The 21,367-nt window shown below is 38.7% G+C and overlaps 1 protein-coding gene across 1 annotated transcript in view; it reads left to right on the plus strand.

Moving 5' to 3' along the window:
* LOC133656384 (polycystin-1-like) overlaps window positions 1-21,367 on the plus strand; it is a 56,636-nt gene continuing 35,269 nt past the window's right edge. Inside the window, exons 1-15 of the mRNA XM_062057470.1 lie at window positions 1-73; window positions 1,818-1,998; window positions 3,755-3,954; window positions 4,040-4,158; window positions 5,540-5,687; window positions 5,760-6,025; window positions 8,029-8,754; window positions 8,842-8,973; window positions 11,979-12,154; window positions 12,409-12,545; window positions 13,515-17,146; window positions 18,629-18,742; window positions 19,059-19,341; window positions 21,005-21,101; window positions 21,184-21,360. Coding sequence (XP_061913454.1) covers window positions 1-73; window positions 1,818-1,998; window positions 3,755-3,954; window positions 4,040-4,158; window positions 5,540-5,687; window positions 5,760-6,025; window positions 8,029-8,754; window positions 8,842-8,973; window positions 11,979-12,154; window positions 12,409-12,545; window positions 13,515-17,146; window positions 18,629-18,742; window positions 19,059-19,341; window positions 21,005-21,101; window positions 21,184-21,360 — 6,461 coding nt within the window. The remainder of the gene's footprint in view (window positions 74-1,817; window positions 1,999-3,754; window positions 3,955-4,039; window positions 4,159-5,539; window positions 5,688-5,759; window positions 6,026-8,028; window positions 8,755-8,841; window positions 8,974-11,978; window positions 12,155-12,408; window positions 12,546-13,514; window positions 17,147-18,628; window positions 18,743-19,058; window positions 19,342-21,004; window positions 21,102-21,183; window positions 21,361-21,367) is intronic.

Consider the following 21,367-nt stretch of genomic DNA (forward strand, 5'->3'; position numbering starts at 1 on the left):
ATGGAAGTCATGCACGCTCCACAGAGGCAAGCATGGAAGATTCTTTGTGTGGTTTTGATCAGCACAGCAGGAGGTGAGAAACTGAATTTGTCCTTACAGCTTGAGTTGAACTTCATTGTGCTGGTTTGTGACTCAGTTGGGAAGTTCAATGTTTGCAGCTGGGTTTATATATTTGCATATTTGACCACAAAATGTAAATGTCTGTGTTGCTAATGTCTAAATATTGTAGCATTCAATTAACACTTCGTCCTATACTGTCCTGCCTTTATCGCTGTTAATTGATCCTGGACATGACCGTGATTAATTAGTTTCCACCAAGTATGAATCATTAATTATACATCAAATATTTTCATAGCTAGAGTATAACAAATTGTTCACTGCCTTCTAAATATTTATTTTCAACATTATGTGAGCCTTCTAGACATGAAATAACAGCCTTTAGTCACATTTACACTCTTTTAATCCAATATAGCATTTCTACCTGAGGCTGAGCCAGTCAGTGGCCACGATACTGAGCAGTGGTTTGGTCTCCTCTAAAAGTTAAAGTTAAAGTACCGATGATTGTCACACACACACACACACACACACACTAGGTGTGGTGAAATTATTCACTCTAGTGGCCAATACTACTGTAGTATTGATATTTTTAGTTCATTCAACCATTTTCATGCTTGAATTAATTTAGGACAAACATTTTTTAGAATATTTATCAAAAAAAGTGTGGATGTGGTGAAGCGTGATGTGCTAAGGGGTGACTGTATATTCAAAATAATAACTATACCTGTTTGTGTACTTAAACTGTTATTAACTTTGGTTTAAAACTTGTAATATTAAATGTAACTACATTTGCAAGGTTTTTGATTTTGATTTTTTTAATTTAAATATTTATCAGCCCTAAACATTAAAAGGCCACTCATTCAAAATTTGAGTTGGGAAGTTCTATTCTAAGATATTAAAAAATCATTTTTGAAATCATATTTGTACTGTAATGATAAACACTTGGGTGAATCGTGAGAAGTTGCTATGATTATTTATTTATTTGACAAAAACATGTGTAAGAAATTGCTATGAAATGGAAGATTAGACAAGCGCTGCTTCTTCCTACTCCTTTGTGGACACATTTTAATCAGAAATTGGAATTATGTGATGTACCATATTGTACATGTATGTTCCAATTAAGTCAAACCATAATCAGTAAGACTAAAAACTGGTAAAATATAATTTCCATTAATTGTATTCAATTTAAAAGTGTTCAATTTCTTGTCCTTTTCATTCCATATTAATTCAAGTCAAGTTATCCACAACCTCTTTCTATTAACCTTACTATACTTTATTCTTTCCTTATTGAAAACACAGAAAGTGAGCAAAGTGGTAATTGCTGTGATTAGATGAATCTAGATCTGCTTCTTCCTACTCCTTTTCAGACAATGTCGAGTTTTGCAAGTATAAACATGCGATGCTCCTTTAACTTTGTTTAGCGTGCTCAAAATAAAACAAAACAACATCATTATCAGTAGCTTTCTTCACTGATTGGCTGGGAAATAACACGCAAGTAAGTTCATATGCATTAAATATAGTTCATGGCCTTTAAGGCAAACATACTCACTGCAAATTGTGTGTTTTGTCATATAACATAATTTTGTGTACTAATTACCTGTTAGTCTCGTTAATATTTTTTTGTAAATATATATATATATATAGAACATTTAACATTTTGCAATAATATAACTTTATTAAAGGATAACTGCACATTTGACAGAGCCTGGTAATTATGCTAAACATTGACTTCCTTGTGTGTGACTAAGGGCACCTTGCAGAAGACGTTCCCTGTCCAAAAGGTGGACAGATCCACCTGCCGAGTCTGCGATGCTTCTGGCTCTCTAAAAAAGCGTCCACGTGGTCCGAAGCTTCGGATTCTTGTCAGCAGACTCATGGCGGAGACGTGGCAGCTGCTGACACTTTGGACCTGCAGGACTTCCTCCAGCACTCCTTCTCTGTGTAAGTACACAAAGTACACTACTGCATGGACTCTGTCTCAGATGTGTGAGCTGGAAACAAGTGAATTGAATTATATTTATATAGCGCTTGCCTTTTCTCTAGTGACTCAAGAGCGCTTTTACATAGTAAAACCCAATACCTAAGTTACATTTAAACCAGTGTGGGTGGCACTGGGAGCAGGTGGGTAAAGTGTCTTACCCAAGGACACAACGGCCGTGACTAGGATGGCGGAAGCGGGGATCGAACCTGGAACTCTCAAGTTGCTGGCACGGCCATTCTACCAACCGAGCTATACCGCCCCAATTGTGGATAATACAAAACAATTGTGGGTAATACATATCTTTTAACATTATAAGTGCCAAAATAATACATCCTTTTTTGAGACACTTGTTATTAAGTCAATCAATAAACTTTGATTGCCAAAGACATGCACCTGGGGATAGGTTGATTGGCAACACTAAATTGGCCCTAGTGTGTGAATGTGAGTGTGAATGTTGTCTGTCTATCTGTGTTGGCCCTGTGATGAGGTGGTGACTTGTCCAGGGTGTACCCCGCCTTCCGCCCGAATGCAGCTGAGATAGGCTCCAGCACCCCCCGCGACCCCAAAAGGGACAAGTGGTAGAAAATGGATGCATGGATGATTGATATTATTCAACAATAATCATAATTTCACAAGATATAATATTTATTTCCATTAATACATTATAACATGAATATAAAAGGGATGCCTGCTCAGGGACACACAATGACATTTCCATATACCCTGTTACTTGCATGCCAAAGTGCAATTCTGGGAGGCTGCCTGTCCTGCCAGAACACCGGCTCGGATTTGAGAGCAAGCTGCAATGAGCATGTTGTCTATCCACAGTGCGAAGCGGCTTCTAAAATACTAAACCTCACCGCCATTGTGAAAAAAACAAACAAACAAAAAAGTTTATTCCAAGTAATATTATCACTGGAGGATTAGAGAAACAAGAATGGCCAAGTACGCTATAAACGCACACACACACACACACACACACACACACACACACACACACACACACACACACACACACACACACACACACACACACACACCACACACACACACACACACAACGAGCAGGACGACACGAAAAGCTAACAACCACTAAAACGTCAATGTAAAGTAGGGATGATCCATTCAGATGTTGATACCTAGTATAGTATCAGTATATAAATAATACTAAAGTGATTCAATGGACATTTTTCTAGTTCTTGTCATTATTACAAAGTATTTTTTGGTGTTTTTTGTTATTGTTACCAAACTCAGGTCTGGATAAAAGAAGAGTTTAAATGGGAACCAATAGTATTTTTTGTTTATTTATTGTGCACTAACCACTTTATTTCGTTTAAAAAAAACTGTATGAAGCATTCAACAAAAACAAATGTAATGCATCATGTGATCAACAACAATATTATCAAATTCTAAATTGAAAGATGTAAGAATGTGTTTGCTTGAAGTACTTGCTATTAAACATTGTCTCTACTATAATCTATTAGATCGAATCAGACATAGCATCTAAAACGTTGATTGGGACATCCCTGATATAACATAATATATACAACATAGTGTAGTGTATACTATAAAACATGTTCTTGTCCTCCAAAGTGAGGAGAAAAAAAGAAAAATATTTCCCTTCAGCTGATGTTATTTGTCTCAGTTGCCGAAAGTCCTCAGATGCCCACCGTTTTAAAAACATAATTAACTGCCACTTCTGTTCTTTATGGTCAGGGAGAGCACGGTGTGGGTTTGGCTGAAGGGAGCAAGCGCAGGAGGACCAAACCTTGGTGGGTTTGTGGAGTCCGCAAGAGATGGCGACGTCGGTGAGAAACTCGGAGAATGTCCTCAGATGGCACTGGGAAGAGCTGGAGAATGGAAGGCAATCCCTTGTAGTCAACAGCATCGCTTTTTATGTGAAAACCGCTTGGATGGTAAGCGTCAGTACAAATACTTTCTGTTTCAAGGATTATTCTTACTCACGATAACTGCCTTGATGTGCTTTTGTTCATGTCTTAGAATATTTACCAGACCTGGACAGTTACCTTGTAGGAGTGGTTCTGATGACTGGCATCTACCATCAGTTCCAGATTGACTCCCTCCTTACTCTACCAGACAGTGAACAATTTGTAGTGGAGGTCAGTAAAATGTCCAGTTTTTTTCAATACGTATTTTATATTTAATACAGACCACTGATTAGGGATGGGTACTTTTCACATATTGACCGATACCCAAATCGATACAGGTACTCAATGTAATCTGTGTGTTCATGTGTTACTAAATGTTATTTGTTAATTAGTAAAGTTTCAGTTTGTTTTATTTAACACCTAATTGAGCTGAGAATGATAAATGTTAACTTTTAGATATATTACTGTTTCAGTGTTCTCTCCTTTTGTTTACTTTCTTGTTGCTAGGTGTGCTAGGTTTAATGATTAACGTCCCCACCTGTTGCCGCCACTAATCACTCCCTTTTATATACCCATGTCACCATGCCAGTCCTTGCGGGATTTTTGTTCACCACAGGCCACTGTTTACGTTGTTGCTAGCTCTTGCTAATATTACTTTTCATATTTTTCATGCTAGGTTAAGCTTTGCCTTGGGCATCTTGTGCACATCCAGACGTCACGCTGTTTGTTTTGTCTTTTTGCCCTGCCATTGAAAGTAAAAGGTTGTTACCCGCATGCTGCTTCTTCCGCTTCCTGTCATTCCACTTCTACTGAGGAAACAACCATTGCAAATATGCAAACCAAACACAACACTGAATCTCATCAGTTTCCATTCCAAGACATTAGATGGCAGTCGTGTATGGACTATGATGTGTTGCCTAGTCTGGAAGTAGTCTTTGCCATTAAAACGAATGTGTAAAATGAATATATATATATATATATATATATATATATATATATATATATATATATATATATATATATATATATATATATATATATATATATATATATATATATATATATATATATATATATATATATATATATATATGTAGGCATGCATGCTTTGGAGCCCCTGCCTCGTAAGAAAATACTGTTTGCCTTGCTGCCCTTCCAACTTGCCTTGGTGCCCTAAAATATGAGCCCTCTTTTAAGGCAACACTTGCCTTGACCTTAAAAAGTAACAATTCGAGGCCTGGTACCGTTTGATTTTACATGAATCGTTACGCGGTGGTACCAACAGAAGTCGGGGGTACCTATAAAAATACAGAATACCAATCCCTGGTATCGATAGACTAATCTCGATCACCTAATGCATTGTTGTGTGAATTGGAATCAGACAATAATAGTCGAAGGGTTTTCACTGCAAGTATAACTGTGGATGTTCTCATTCATCAAGGTCATTGTATTCTCAGAGCATTCAATTTATGGCAACTGGACTATTCAGTTTGTCTTAGAAAGTGTTTCGCCTGTCATCCAAGTAGGCTTCATCAGTTAGCTTGGTCAGATCGAGTAAGACTGACCTGATCGGACTTTTAACAGAGTTCTGAATATTGATTTTTGTCCACAGATGCAGTTGTTTCCAGGTCTGTGGTTCAGCCATGCAGGTCAACTTACATCTCTGGAACTTGTGGTCCAGCCCGGCCCAACTGCCTCCCTGGCCCGCGTTCAAATCCTTCGACCCTATTGCAGCCCCAGCCAACACCTCGTACCTCCAGGTGCACCAGACTGCACCATTTATTTGTAAATATCTGTTGATCGATCACAAACAAATTACTTTGCTCCTTTAGGTTGCCGCTCGCTCCTGAATCCGTTCAGCTGCTGCTCAGTGGCTCCGCTGTGCAACACAACAGGAGGTTGCAGTGTGGGCCAGTACTGGTGTCACATTCTAGAAGCTTGTCTCCCCAACAGCAGTCCATGTAGTCCCTACATCTCAGCAGCAGGGGTCCGACGCTTTGCGTTACCACCCAGATACTCATCGATTCCTCCTTTTTACCACTTGGTAGCAGACTTACCTTTGAGAATAAGACCCTTGGCAGACCTGGAAATTTTAAGCGTGAGTAAGCAAATACAAATATTAGTCTATATTAGTCTATAGTCGCGCAGTACAGGGGTTAGTACATCTGCCTCACAATACGAAGGTCCTGGGTTCGATCCTGAGCTCTGGATCTTTCTGTGTGGAGTTTGCATGTTCTCCCCGTGACTGTGTGGGTTCCCTCCGGGTACTCTGGCTTCCTCCGCCTCCAAAGACATGCACCTGGGGATAGGTTGATTGGCAACACTAAATTGGCAACACTAAATTGGCCCTAGTGAATAAATGTGAGTGTGAAAATTGTCTGTCTATCTGTGTTGGCCCTGTGATGAGGTGGTGAGTTGTCCAGGGTGTACTCTGCCTTCCTCCCGCTGGGATAGGCTGCAGCACCCCCCGTGAGCTGTAGAAAATGGATGGATGGATGGATGGATACTCTACAGTCCAGTAATTTCACCTGGGGGGTCGCGGTGTACTGCTAGAAACACGCGTGTGACCCTGGGAACATGCTTTATCCGTGTCATGCAGTATCATGCTTCATCTCGCTTCAAAAAGTCATGCACGACAAAATGTGCTCATGGTAGCCATTCATGCTGGCTTCCTTATTTTGATCAAACCAAAAAAAATCTCGTCAAATTTTAGTTTTTTGTTTGTTTTGTAGATTAAACTGTTTTAAATATTATGCTCCTGAGTTAATGTTGCTGATGAATTCAAATGTATTACAATTAATTGTTAATCTAATTAAATTTTTCAGTATTAAATGGTAGATGCTGGTCAAAAAATGTTTCGTTTAAAAGATTTTTTTTTTTTAATTCAGGAAAATTGATGCACTTTAAATCTTTTCTGTTAAAGACGAAAAACAATGTTTATAAAGTTAATCATATTTTGTAATTTGATCTATATTTCTTTTTTGTTATATGTTTTCTTTAATGTTGATAAAGATACAATGTTATGCAGAGGTGTACTTATAACAATTTTTTTTGACTTATAACGATATTCTCTACTGCTCGCTAGTGTTACCATATCTGAGTTACTGTGTAGAAATATGGAGAAATAACTACAAAAGTACACTTCATTCACTAACGGTGTTACAAAAAACATCAGTTAGAATAATACATAATGTTGGATATAGAAAACATACAAACCCTTTATTTATTGAATCCAAAATACTCAAATTCCATGACATAGTGAATTTGCAAACAGCTGAAATTATACACAAAGCAAACTATAACCTGCTACCCAAGAATATACAACAATTCTTCTCAAAAAAAGAGGAGAAATATAATCTTAGAGAAAAATGTAATTTAAAACATTTGTATGCACGTAAAACACTTAAGACCTTCAGTATATCAGTATGTGGAATTAAATTATGGAATGGATTAAGCAAAGCAATCAAACAATGTACTAATATGATCCACTTCAAGAAACTCTTCAAACCTAAAGTGTTTACAAAGTACAAAGAAGAAGAACCACGAAAAACATTCTCAATTTATTTCATCCATCCATTCATCATTCTCAAAGTAATCTTACTTATCTCATCATATGAAATATGACTTACTTCACCAATTATTATTTTTAAATTATTACTATTATTTATTTATTTATTTTTATTGTGATTACTTATGGAGTATATTGTGAATAAATTGTGAACAGGAAGTGAACAAAAAGTTTTAGCAACTGTTATGTAAAGAAAAGGGGTAGGATTAAATAAGCTCTGCTTCTTCCTACTCCTTTTCGGACATGTTGAAAAGAGAAACTGGAAATTGTGATGTATCATGTTGTATGCTTGCATGATTGAAATAAACTCAAACTCAACTCAACTCAACTAAATTTTGTAGAGAAAAAAACCCATAATTTAAACCTGCACCACTTTTGTACTTGTTATTAATTGTACAGTCTTAGTAAATCACACGCATTTTTTCTTAATTTGTGCACACTATTCAGCACCTGTTGTTTGGACTATTAGCAGATCTGGTGGTGTTCACAGTGGTGGTCTACAACCATGTATTTACTCTTGTTCCTTACCGCAGGTGCTTCTTCCAAAGGAAGCCATCATGGTGTACCCCGATGATATTGTCGCCATACAACACACTCGTAAACCTGGGACTTTCCTGCATTGCCTTTCCAACGAGGCGTCCTTGAATTCACCATGGCGACAAAGTTACCTGTCTCTGCGGGGGACGGAGTGGGAGGGCTGGTGGGAGGGAGGTCTTACTTCTATGCCCGCAGGCGGCCACTGGGTGGATGGCGTTGTGTGCAATGTGAGACTGCTGTACGCAGACACCCTTCACGGTACCGAGGAGATGTTTGGCCAGGCAGAAACAACCACCTCCTCTCACATGGAAGCCCTGACGCCGAGTGTGAGCTCTACATTTGGGCTGAGCATCATCCACCCTCCTTTGGATGAAAATAACCGCATCCACCTTCAAATTAACACCCCAACTGTTATTGTTGTCAAAGTTCTAAGGGGAGAGAACGCCAGGTGCTCATGGTCCGGCCCCGTGCTCCAAACCGGACTCCGCTTCAGTCCATCTTGCACAGAAGCCCTGCCTGAATGCAAGGGCCAGTCTGGGGACGCATGGTTCTCCTCCGTGACGCTGGTCCTACCCTCAGTGGGGGTTGAGACGCTGAACATCCGTGTGACGGATGACGTTGGTTCTCAGAGTTTGAATGTGACGATCTGTGGCTATGAAGGAGTGTCAGGGCTCAGCGTGGAGCCAAGTGAGCACCAGAGGATGCTAGTGGACATCCCTCAGGTAACAAAATGAATTTCAGTCAGTCTCATCCACTTGAAGTCCTTTACATATTCTCATATTACATTACATATTCTTTTATTACCTTAGTCTTTTTCAGCCAAAGTAGAGAGCGGCTCATCAGTTACATTCTCCTGGGTGATTGACAACCTGGAGACGTTTGCGTATGAAGGAGAATCTTACAGTGTGGTCTTCAAGAAAGCGGCTGAGTACAAGCTCAAGGTAACCCTGTAACATGTAATACATTTCCACCTCATTATGTAATAACGCAACTTTTGTAATAATCAGCTGCATTTCATAATCAAATTATTTAACTTTTGTTTTTTTTTGGCGCATTTTAACTTGTTACATATTGCATCTATCTGTCTTGGCCTTGCGATGAGGTGGCGACTTGTACCCTACCCTGCCTTCCGCCCGAATGCAGCTGAGATAGGCTCATACTTGCCAACCCTCCCGAATTTTCCGGGAGACTCCTGAATTTCAGTGCCTCTCCCGAAAATCTCCCGGGACAACCATTCTCCCAAATTTCTCCCGATTTCCAGCCGGACTTAAGGCACGCCCCCTCCAGGTCCATGCGGACCTGAGTGAGGACAGCCTGGTTTACGTTGTATTGCGCACCCTGACGGCAAGTGTGGGAGTCTTTTTTTTTTTTTTTTAAACCTTTATTTATAACATTCAACATTTACATACAATCCAAAAAAATAAAATAATCAGAACAAGTACAGAAACAGTACAAAAACAGTACAAAACAGCACCAGGGGGTTGTAAATTCAATAAAGTAACTAAAGAAGAATGCAATATATATATCTATATATATCTATATATATATATATATATATATATATGCTCACACAAGTTCTGTAAATAATCCAAATTTGTAGCACAGCATCATTGTTTTCACAGCTTTTTGGTTGTTAGAGATAGAGAGTGTTTTAATGTAGAGTTCTAAATCTTTTTTAAAGGCACAAAAAACAGGTCGGGTATTGAGAAACTTACATTTGTGAATATAAAACTTAGCCAATAGTATAATGAGGTTGCTAAGGTAAAATTCATTTTCAAATTTTTTTCATATAGTGTTAATCCAAATATCACATCTTTAAAACAAGGCACAAATTTGTCATGGGCAAGTGTGGGAGTCGGTTCTGAAGTATGAAGTAAAGAGACGTAACTTCATCACCTCGCCTGGTTATTGTTACACTGCCCATACCTATGCTCCTTCAAAGGCTGTGCTACTGGCTGCAAAGCATTGCACTTTCAAATACAACAATGAGTAGAAAGGAGTGTTATGTGTGTATATGTGTAAATAAATAAACACAGAAATTCAAGTATTTATTTTATTTATAAAATAAAATACATATATATATATATATATATATATATATATATATATATATATATATATATATATATATATATATATATATATGTGTATATATATATATATATATATATATATATATATATATATATATATATATATATATATATATATATATATATATATATATATATACACATATATATATATATATATATATATATATATATATATATATATATATATATATATATATATATATATATATATATATATATATATATATACCCGGTAGCTAGAATTCACTGAAAGTCAAGTATTTATTTTATTTTATAAGAAATACTTGAATTTCAGTGAATTCTAGCTATAAATATATTACCCCCCCCTTAACCCCGCCCACCTCCCGAATTTGGAGGTCTCAAGGTTGGCAAGTATGGATAGGCTCCAGCACCCCCCGTCACCCCGATAAGGACAAGCGGTACAAAATGGATGGATGGATGGATGGATGTTACATATTGCAAAAGTTATAAAAAATGAAGGTGCTGGCACATTTTTTAATACAATTAAACAATTTGGTGCATTATGTAATTAATGCTTTTATTAGAAAAACTATCACAGTAGCACATTGCATCAAACTATTACTATTTTAATCCCAACATTTTTGAAAAACAAAATCATCATTGATGAAATAGATTATATTTTCCGTTTCCAATATGTTTTTGGGCCCCCCATACTTCTGAAAGGCCCCCCATCCCACCCTATACCCAACATTGCCGCCCCATACACACATACTTGCTATGTTTACATTCACTAAAAAACTCATTATTGCATGGATTTTCTTGAAACCAGCTTTTTAAAAACTTTAATTATATTTTTTTTATTGATGGGATTAACATATCTAGACCATATCTAGAGAAACGCTAATTTGGGTTTAGATTTGAAAAAAAAGTGTTAAAAAAAAGCCAACAAATTTGATATAAAATGGCCAGAATATGAATTTAAATTATCTTGTAACCTGTCCTCATTCACTTAAATATGATTATAAATCTGTTAAACTACCTTTTACTTCAGTGTGCAAAATTAGTTGATACGTGTAGGATTATAATCACTGGATGATACAAATAAAAATAATACATGATTATATTATTATTAGTGTATATTCTTGGAAATACGGCTCCCCTTTCTTTAAAAACGTGTGTAGCCTCTGTTTCTAATTTTAATCAAAGGTCCTTGAACGCACCACAGTTATGGGCAATAAGATTCAGAAATGAAACCTGTACATAACTTTCTCTTATACTGACACACGTGGATGTGTGGATATGCTCACCTTTTTTTCTATCACCTCATCCTTGTTAAAAATGGTGGTGCCATGTGTGAATGCTTAAATGTGATCTTTGATTATGTTATGACGTCTGTGTTGAGTGAAGTGTTGCATGCTACGTTTGCCGCTATGCAGGTGGAATGAACCATTTTGTATTTTCGATTGTGGGGTGTAGTCTTAGACGTTCTTTGTGTGATTCAAGCAACCTTATTATTCAATTTTGGAATAACTTTTGCAATATGTAACGAGTTATTAAGAAATGTGTCAAAGTTTGTTAAGAAAATAGTTTAATAAAATGATTACAAAATGCACTATGCACATGATGCATTGTTACAAACCCGTGTTGTCCTATTGATTCTCATCAATCTGCGATTGGCTGGCCATCAGTATACCTTGCCCCTCGCCCAAAGTCAGCTGGGATAGGCTCCAGCTGGACAAGCAGTATAGAAAATGAATGAATGCATTCTAATTAATTCAATTTCTGCTGCTTATCTCGTTCCGGGTCATGGTTGAGAGCTGCAGCCTATACTAGATGAATGGCCTTATTTAAACCTAATGTATTAAAATAGTTTTTTATTTGTGTCCTAGGTAACTGCATCCAATCCTGTGAGCTCCCAAAACAAACAACTGATCCTGATTGCAGATGAAATGACCCCACTGGGAGAGCCAGAGTTCCTATTTGCCAGGCAGGTTGTAGCTGTGGGTGATACACAGCTCTACACTCTCAGGGTGAAAGTGGACATCGCTTTGTCAGCCACCTTCAGGTACACTCATCAGGAACTGCATTACATATATTAATACGACCTAATACAATCACTATATCAACAATATGCCTTAGAGATAAGACTGCTTTAAATTGCTTTAAATTTATCAACACCTATTCATACATATCTCAGTGGAGTTTTACACCAATAGCCTATGCATGTGCATGTGTGCATTTTCCTTAGGTTGTAATTGAACCAAGCAGGACAATAAAGGCAAATACTACCTGACATATATTTGCATGTATGCCTAGTAGATGGGATTTTGGAGATGGTAGCAGCAGTGTTATCCATACCGAGCCTGCTCCATGTGAGACACTGGAGGGGCTTGTGGACCGAAGGGAGAAGCAAGTGTACGTGCAGCACTCTGTGAACTTTACCTATTTTACGCAAGGTAAACACTCTTACTATGAGACCTTTCTCAACGGTTAATAAGTCATTTCTTTGTCTTGGTCTTCACAGCCCTCAGCCTTGCCATTTGAATTGAGTCTTATTCTTTTATCAACACAATTTTCAGAAGCAGTATAATTTGTTTGTCTACAACTGAAACAAAAAATGTCATTACTATGATTTGAAAATTTCTTATTTCAACAACTGTCGGTGGTTTTCGAACAAATCCGGCAGGTGCTATTGTAACTGTCATTGTCCTTTATAACAGTGCCCTCACTTCACCATGGCATCATAACGGTACAGGTTAAAACATAAACAGAATGAATGAGAATAGCACTAATAGAGTGCAGACCTCCACCAGTCCTTCCATCCCAAAAGTAAGAAAGTCCTGAATCCAGACAGTTATCCGAATCAGTTCTAAAATGTAGACACTTGTTTCTTAACCAATTTCTGACATTTCCTGAAAGTTTAATCAAAACGTGCCCATAACTTTTTTCGTTTTCTACATTGGAATGAAAGAAACAGAATATACATTTGAAATGTGTTGACATACACAGATACACACCCGCCACAGACACATTTTGTTTCTCTAAATATGGTCCCAGAGTTTAAATAATGGCCTAGGTCTGATCTTGTCAGTCGTCATCTTCGCACACACACATACACACATGCACACACACACGCACACACACACACACAACACACACACACACACACACACACACACACACACACACACACACACACACACACACTCACACAAGTTGAGATTGGTAACATAAATGCAAGTTAACATAGTAGAAAATATCTGGATCAGCCCCAAAATGTAATGACTTGTTCCTTATCCCATTTCAGACATATACTGAAAGGTTAATGTCAATCTGTCCATAAATTTTAGGGCTATAGGTAGAGAACTTTTTGGGCTATAGGTAGAGAGGTAAAGAATAAATGGTGTGTTTTTCCTTTTGCGCAGGTGACTACACTCTTCAAGTGGAAGTCTCTAACAAATATGAAAAACAGCAAAAGTCTACCAAGATATGCATCCGTCCCTTGTTAAAACAGCTGTTCCTTGACTCCGCCCCTCTGGTGCCAATTGTGGACCGGACTTTCCGCTTGGAAGCTACCACTGATCCTGCCTCCAACAACATCGTCCTCACATGGGATTTTGGTGACAAGTCCAAAGCTGTCCAAGGCACCGATCACAAAGTTGAACACGTCTTTAAATCTGCTGAAGTTTACAACATCACTCTGTGTGCCAACAACTCTCTTTCTGTGCTCAACACCTGGCTCGTGGTGGAAGTTATGGAGGAAATATCCAGGCTAAGTGTCAGTAACGACGGACCAAGCGAGTTGGGCTCTGTTACAAAGTTAAGGGCAAAAGTCGCAACTGGTACGGCACTTATTTGGGATTTTGACTTTGGTGATGGGTCGAAACTGGGAAACTTGACAAATGGTACAGTTGATCACGTATATGATTTTCCTGGAAACTATACAGTGGGGGTAACTGTCTCTAATTCTGTCAGCCATGCTCAGCATTTTATCAGCGTGGCTGTATATGAATTGGCTGTAGTTGGAATGCTGCCTGCCGAGTGTATCATTAGTGGTAGGAACACAGAGTTTACTGCTTTGGTCAGTGGAAATGTATCCATGCTGGCTTTCCATTGGCTATTTGGTGAAGAATTGCCTGTAGTTGTTGTGGAAGGGCGATCCACAGCCACACACAATTTTTCTAGCCCAGGAGCTTACAGTGTTAGCTTAACGGTGCATAGCTGTAATAGCACCGTGTCATACAATAGCACTGTCTGTGTGGAAACACCAGTAGCTCGCATGTCACTGCAGTCATCTCGTCATATAGCAGCTGTTGGAGATAACGTATGCTTTAGTGTGTTGTTTTCTGTAGAAGAGTGTAAGGGTTGTCAGTTTGAGTGGTTCAGCAGCTCTTCCAGTCAAGCCGCGGTGACAGAAACTGCCCTGAAGTGTTTTACCTTCCGAGACGAAGGAGTTCAGGAGGTATATGTCACTGTGAGTAATAAAGTGAGCAGCAAAACGGCCAATACGAGCATCATCGTTCAGACACCTGTCAGTAATTTCTCTGTGGTGCGAGGTAGTGAGACGGTGACAGTCAATACATCAGCCTCATTTTGGGTGGCCAGTTGTTCTGGCAGCAATGTGTCAGTGCAATGGGATTTTGGTGATGGTTTTCAAGCAGAACAGAAGCAACATGTTTTACATGTGTTTACGGCAACGGGTGATTACACTGTGAATGCCACTGCCTTTAATGCAATAAGCCAGGAATCTGTGACACTAAAAGTGACTGTGTTGCATCCTGTTTCAGACTTTAGCCTTCAAACCAACCAGCCTTACGGTGTGGTTGGGGAAGAGATCCATATTAGAGCAGTTAACAGTGATAATAGCAGCACTACCTACTCTTGGACTGTGGATGGCTTAGCGACACCCCAGCAAGGAACCTCTCAATTTAAATTTGTTTTCCCCAAAGCTGCAGTATATCAAGTACGAGCAATATCACAAAATATGGTAAGCAGACAGCAGGCAACCATTTCAGTTGAAGTCTTTGAGAGAATAGAAGGCCTTAGCTTTGATTGTCCAAAATTAACAAACATGACATACTTACCAACTCAAGAGGAAGTGATGTTTGTTGCTACAGTCACAAGAGGCTCCGATGTTAAATATCGGTGGCTTGCTGCACAAAGTGAAAGGAAGCTTCAAATGGCAGCAGGAGAACATTTTAACTTGGTCGTTGAAAGTCCTGGAACGCTATCAATTCAGTTAAATGCCTCTAACAATTTGGGCAAGACCACCAGCATGGCTTCTGTTGTGGCTGTAGAACGTGTAAGAAGTGCACACATAACCACACAGTCACATATCATGGCAGTGGGGAAGTTGATTAATATTTCGGTATCTGTCCTTACTGGTTCGGACCTCAAGTATTTTTGGTTTGTAGACCCCAATCTTCCATCCATTGAGACACACACTTCCTATCTTCTTCACAGGTTTTCAAGCCCAGGAGATTGTTTTGTCCAAGTTGTAGTTCAGAATGCCCTCAGTCAGAGTAAGGACACCAAGATTTTTATTGTACAAGAGGAGGTAGAAGAGGTGGACTTTAGAATAGATGACAAGATGTTTCCGTTTTATATAAGCACAGATGCTTTTGTGTCATTTCAGGGTGTTGCCCACAAAGGTAGTGATCTGCAATGGTTTTGGAAAATAAGGGATGTCATGACTGACATTTTTGACAGGACCAACATAACTTTTATCTACATTTTCCCCCGTGAAGGTATTTACAAGGTGTCTTTAAATGTCTCCAATGCAGTAAATTGGCAAGAAGTTTCACAAAATGTGTTTGTCCAGGATAAAATTGAAGGTCTCATTTTGAACATTAGCAAACACACTCTCTGCACAGGTGAAGCTGATACCTTTAGGTCAAACATCAGCAAAGGAAGTAATGTAAGCTATGGTTTAACATTTGAAAGTAAAAACTGGAAGCATAGTCAGGATTTGGTTGAGGGAATGTTTATGACATCAAGCCTTCCAACAGGGACACATTTTGTTAAACTTAAAGCTTGGAATCAGGTCAGTCGTGCACAGGTGTCAAACCAAGTTCAGATCATTGAGAATATTCAAACTTTGCAACTTTTACGTCCTTCCCAGCATGCCATAGAGGCTCTGAAAGAGAGACGTTTTGTGGTGGATGAGCAAAGTGGGTTTCCAGTCAATTATACTTGGATATTTAACATAGATGGTACTAAAATGGTGCTCACTGGAAAAGAAGCTGACTTTACTCCACCATTAGGTGGTTTGTTATCAGTCACTGTGGTCGCAAGCAATGGCGTCTGCTCCAAGATGCTAAACAAGACTCTGACAGTTGAATGGCCTGTTGAGGAGGTTCAGGTTGTTTGTCACTCTGATCGGATATTTACTGGGCATGTTGTGACATTTTCGGCGAAAATTAATGGAGGGACCAACCTTCGGTACTTGTGGGGATTTGGGGAGACTGTTGAAGATTTGCATTTTGGTACAGTCAATCATACGTTTGGCAAGGCTGGGGTATACATTGTTACGGTCAACATCTCCAACAGTGTGAGCCACGTGTCCAAACAACTACCCATAAAGGTGGAGGTGTTGAAGTGTTCTAGTCCTCGAGTATCTCTCATCCAGAGCCAGACAACGATCTTCAAATCTAGAATGGCTTTATTCGAAGCCAATGTGGACATGAACTGCTCTGACTACAAAGCTTCATACCAATGGGCCATGTTCAGACTATCAGACAGTCCAAATGGAAATATCACCAGAAACCTTCTCAATAGAACAACTTCACCTTTGCTCTTGCTTCCAAAGCATTCTCTCAAAGTTGGGGAGTATTGCCTTCTATTCACAGTTTCACTCCAAGGAACTCCTCTTCTCGTGCAACAAAGCACCACAGTCACAGTACTTCACTCCCCGTTGGTGGCTGTCATCAAGGGAGGTTCACATCGACTCTGGCCGAGTCTCAGTGATCTTTTCCTGGATGGAAGTGGGTCTCACGATCCTGATGCTGATCCAGGAAGAGAGGATACGCTCCAATACCGCTGGACTTACTACATAGAGGTTTGATCCTCTTGATACTAGCATTCATAGTGTACATATTGATATTGTTTGTTCTAGTTACCTGCCTTTTTTGTATCACAGAATTCCACAAAACCTATTAAGAGTAACATTAGTATTGTGACTGTACCCAGCAAACAGTTACACCCAGGCACCAGCTTTTCATTCACCTTAATTGTACATAAGGCAGGAAGAACTCCAGCATCCTTCACACAGACAGTGAGTATTTCCTGAACTAATGCTTCACTTTGTCACATGCAAGTGTTTATCTTATAGATTTTGAGATGTTGTTTGATTCTGTATTGTGGCGTAGGTTTCCTTTCACCGTACAAAACCATGCATGTTAGTGTTATTGGAAACTCTTGGCCAGAGTTGTTTGTCTTATATGTGCCTTATGATTGACTGGGATACACCTCACCTCTCACCCAAAGTCAGCTGGCATAGACTCTGGCTCGCCCGTGAGCATGATAAGTGATAGGAAATTTATTGAAAAATGTTTTTAGACTTTGAATGCCCTTTAATTATAATTAAAGCTGACATCGATTTACAAACTCTTTGGTTTTTGAACAGTGTTTGTTAATAAAAAAGTTTGTATAATAAACCAAATTTCTCCATAAGAAACAACGTAAACATGAATAATGGGTTGCAGCCTTGACAAAAGTCCATATTTTAGTAAAAGTTTATACAGTTTGATCACAATATCAAGCGATACACAGTACTATATATCAAACAAACATAACAAGGGGGTGGTGAATCACCTTTCTATTTATTAAGAAGGCCAAAACAACCATGATAGAACTGAACTGTCCTCATTTGCAGACGCACACACATTGCCACTAGCCCTGTGGTGCTTATACAGTTTGAAATCACAAAACCCCTTAACTTTAACAGCAACATTATTAAAATGATTAGGAATAAAATATAAAATCCACTTTACCTTGAGTGGGGGGGATTTTTGACAACGCTGTGGATACTTCTGGAATGGTTTTAACCACATATCACTTATCCATTGCTTTGTTTAGACTCACATTGAGCTAGCAAAACTAGAAAATGCTGTAAAAATGCTAAAAACACTTCAAGTAGCAATGAGTACAGTAGCTAACTACAGTACTGCTGTGCTGACTGAATGAGCCCCAGAGATCCATCTGCCCGCCCACAATGTATGTGTTGCAAAGCACACAACGATTGCATGAAATGTTTATTTACTGAAACAAGGTTTATACAACAAAGCATAATTTGTTTTAGTTCTGTGGTTTGTAAATCTAAAAGTTTGCATAATGAGGGGCTCGTAAATGTAGGTTCCACTTAATGAGACTTATATAGTTATATAAGTAACGTGAGCCATGAATGTTTTATTTTAAATTAAGTTAACACATATGGATCCTTGTACTATAAAAATAATAATATTTCATTCATATGCAAAGATATAAAAGGGAAAAGTATACCCACAAATTAGTGTCCATTCTATTTTAATGTTTTTTGTAGGTAAAAGTGAGTGAAATAGCACTGCTTCCTGTGTTTGTGGAGTGTGTTTCCTGTTCTATCCACACCCCCATCCGACTATCTGGACATTGTGCAGGATGTGAGGACCAAGTTCAGGTATAAATTTATTAATGGAAGTGTTGAAACATATTGAACTAATGACAACATAATATTGCACCATGAATAGTGTTAAAGTTAACGTAGCTGGGTACTACTGGCTGTGGCAAGTTATCCTAAGACAGGTGGGATAGGCTCCAGACTCTGTTTTGACCATAACATGGTTACGTGGACAGCTATTGGATAGATACAAATAAGATTGATTTGTTAAACTGATTAAACTGTTTTAGTTTACTTAATTACTTTGTAGTTAATATGGTGGTTTGTGTAGATATTAATTATTATTATTATAATCCATGTAATTGTCTTATCACAGTATGAATGGAGCGCTGAGGACGAGACGGGCTCGATCCTTGACCTCGACAAGGTTGCCACATTCACAGGAAGACACTCCTCTAAACTGGTACTCCGTTCAGACGTCGTACTACCAGGGAAAATGTATACCTACACTGTCAACGTGACTGAGCCTGGCAGTGGGAGGTGGGGCAGCGCCAGTCAGAAAATGGTAGCCGACAAGCCTCCTTATGGAGGTCTGTGTGTGTTGAACCCAGTGACAGGCATCCATCTGCTGGAAACGGTGGTCACCTTCAACTGCTCAGGTAATGCTGCAACACAATTAGGCCTGAGCAAAATCTTGAGACTGTGGGAAAATGTCAAGTACCCCGATTTAACGCTGATGTAATTTTACATTTTAAGTAGAACAGCAAGAGGAGCAAGAGTCCAAAAAAGAGGCTACAACTGAATATGAACTCAAAGAAAGGTTTAAAAGGGGTCAGGTCTAAACTCAAATCTGTCATCAGTGTCATTTTCTGTCACTATCAAAGTTGTTCTGTCTTCGAAAGTGGCAGGATTGTTGAACTGCACAAGCAAGGCCTTTTTTCAATGAAAGTGTGATTTTAAAGGTCCCCTCTAATGCTTTCAACATTGGCACTTATTTCATAGTTTTGACCTAAAAATTATGTCTTCATGGAAATTTTCCGAACAAAAAGACACTGGTAATTTTGGGCTTGTTTTCTAATACATTTCAGCACATTGTGGAATGCCAACTTTTAGCTTCGAAATGTGGGAAGTTTGGCTTTAGCCTGCTGAAAGCACTTACAGAAGTCTAAAGGCAATTTCATATTGCGTAGTATGTGTTTTGGTTACGTCTTCATCCCGAATCATATAACTTTGGCTCGAAATATGAAGGAATTGGCAAATATGCCGGCCAGATGCATTGTTGCAGGTTGTAGCTATACAACTAAAGAAGGGGTCAGCCTGCATACATTTCCAAATGATGGGAATATGAGGAAAGTATTGACCTCTCCAGTGAAATTGACTCGTGCAAAATAGGATACACCGAGCAAAAGGAGTGTAATTTGCAGTCATCATTTTATTGACTGTTACTTAGATGAAGAAGGGTTTTGATCTGAATTTGGATGGGAAAAAATTATTAAAGCCAAATATAATCCTGAAAATAGGCAGCACCCTCAAAAGGAGAAAGACTGAGTCAGATCCTATAAAAAAAAAAACTGAGAAAGAGAGAAAAAGAGGGTAAGCCGCTAGTAGGTTTTTTTTTGCGTCCTCTTCTACTGATGTTTCCCAAAGATACTTGAGGAAATACTGCAGGACATGAGTGTTTACTCATGTCTTGCAGTATTTCCTCAAGGTTATATGGAAGAAATGACAGACGAGCAGGGAAGTCCTGAAATGGCGATTCTGTTTTATTCCTTGTTTGCTCGTAATCTTAACCATATCAGTTTGAAGTAATCATGGACCAAGGCGACAAAAACATGCAATTAAAGGATTAAAATAATAGTTTTACATGACTTTATCCACACTGTCTATGCAGGGAAATGGGTTCCAGTTCTGTAGATGATGTCACAACAAGAAGGGGCGGCATATCGAGTCTGGCAATGGAAAGGTGGTCTTCCAAGTAGAGTTAGTTATCTACTGATTAATCAAAAACTGTTGGATATTATGGGAACTGACTGGCAGATTCATTTTCAGGAACAGAAAATACATAACAAGAACTTGTTAGTGAAAATATTGGTCATCTGGATGCTGTGGGTCTTTTAAAGATCCTAAGGGTTATGTGACAAAAAAGTAGTAGACCCCCAGAAAATTAACATGCGCTATACCATCTTGTCTGTGTGCACATAGGCTGATCTCAACCTATATTATGCAAAATATTTTTCCTGTTTTTACGATTCTGTTCAAGGTTGTATATAAAAAACATTGTCACATATAGTACATAGAATTGTATGTTCTGTTTTATGTCAGGGTGGCAAGATGGCGAAAGCCCAGCCTCTGAGTTCATCTATACCTTCCAGGTGGCCCCATCCCATCCATCTACCGGCCCACCTGTCACGTTGTACAAGTAAATTCACCAATTAATCTACAGTCCGTCTTGACAAAATGTATCGTGTCTGAATGTGAAGGGTTGTTATGTATTTCCTAAGGGGTACTCGCTCCAGTTTTGGCAGCATGGTTCCAGTGGGGAGTCCTGTGCACGGACAAAACAAGTCACTCATCACAGTTACTTTGCTCATAGAAGGCAACCTCGGAGTAAAAGTCATTGCTCTAAAAAGGTATGTCACCATCTTCAAGAGTTCTACAACCAATGATGAAAATGCAGTGCATATT

The sequence above is a fragment of the Entelurus aequoreus genome, linkage group LG08 (genome assembly GCF_033978785.1).
Source record: "Entelurus aequoreus isolate RoL-2023_Sb linkage group LG08, RoL_Eaeq_v1.1, whole genome shotgun sequence".
NCBI classification, from domain to species: domain Eukaryota; kingdom Metazoa; phylum Chordata; class Actinopteri; order Syngnathiformes; family Syngnathidae; genus Entelurus; species Entelurus aequoreus.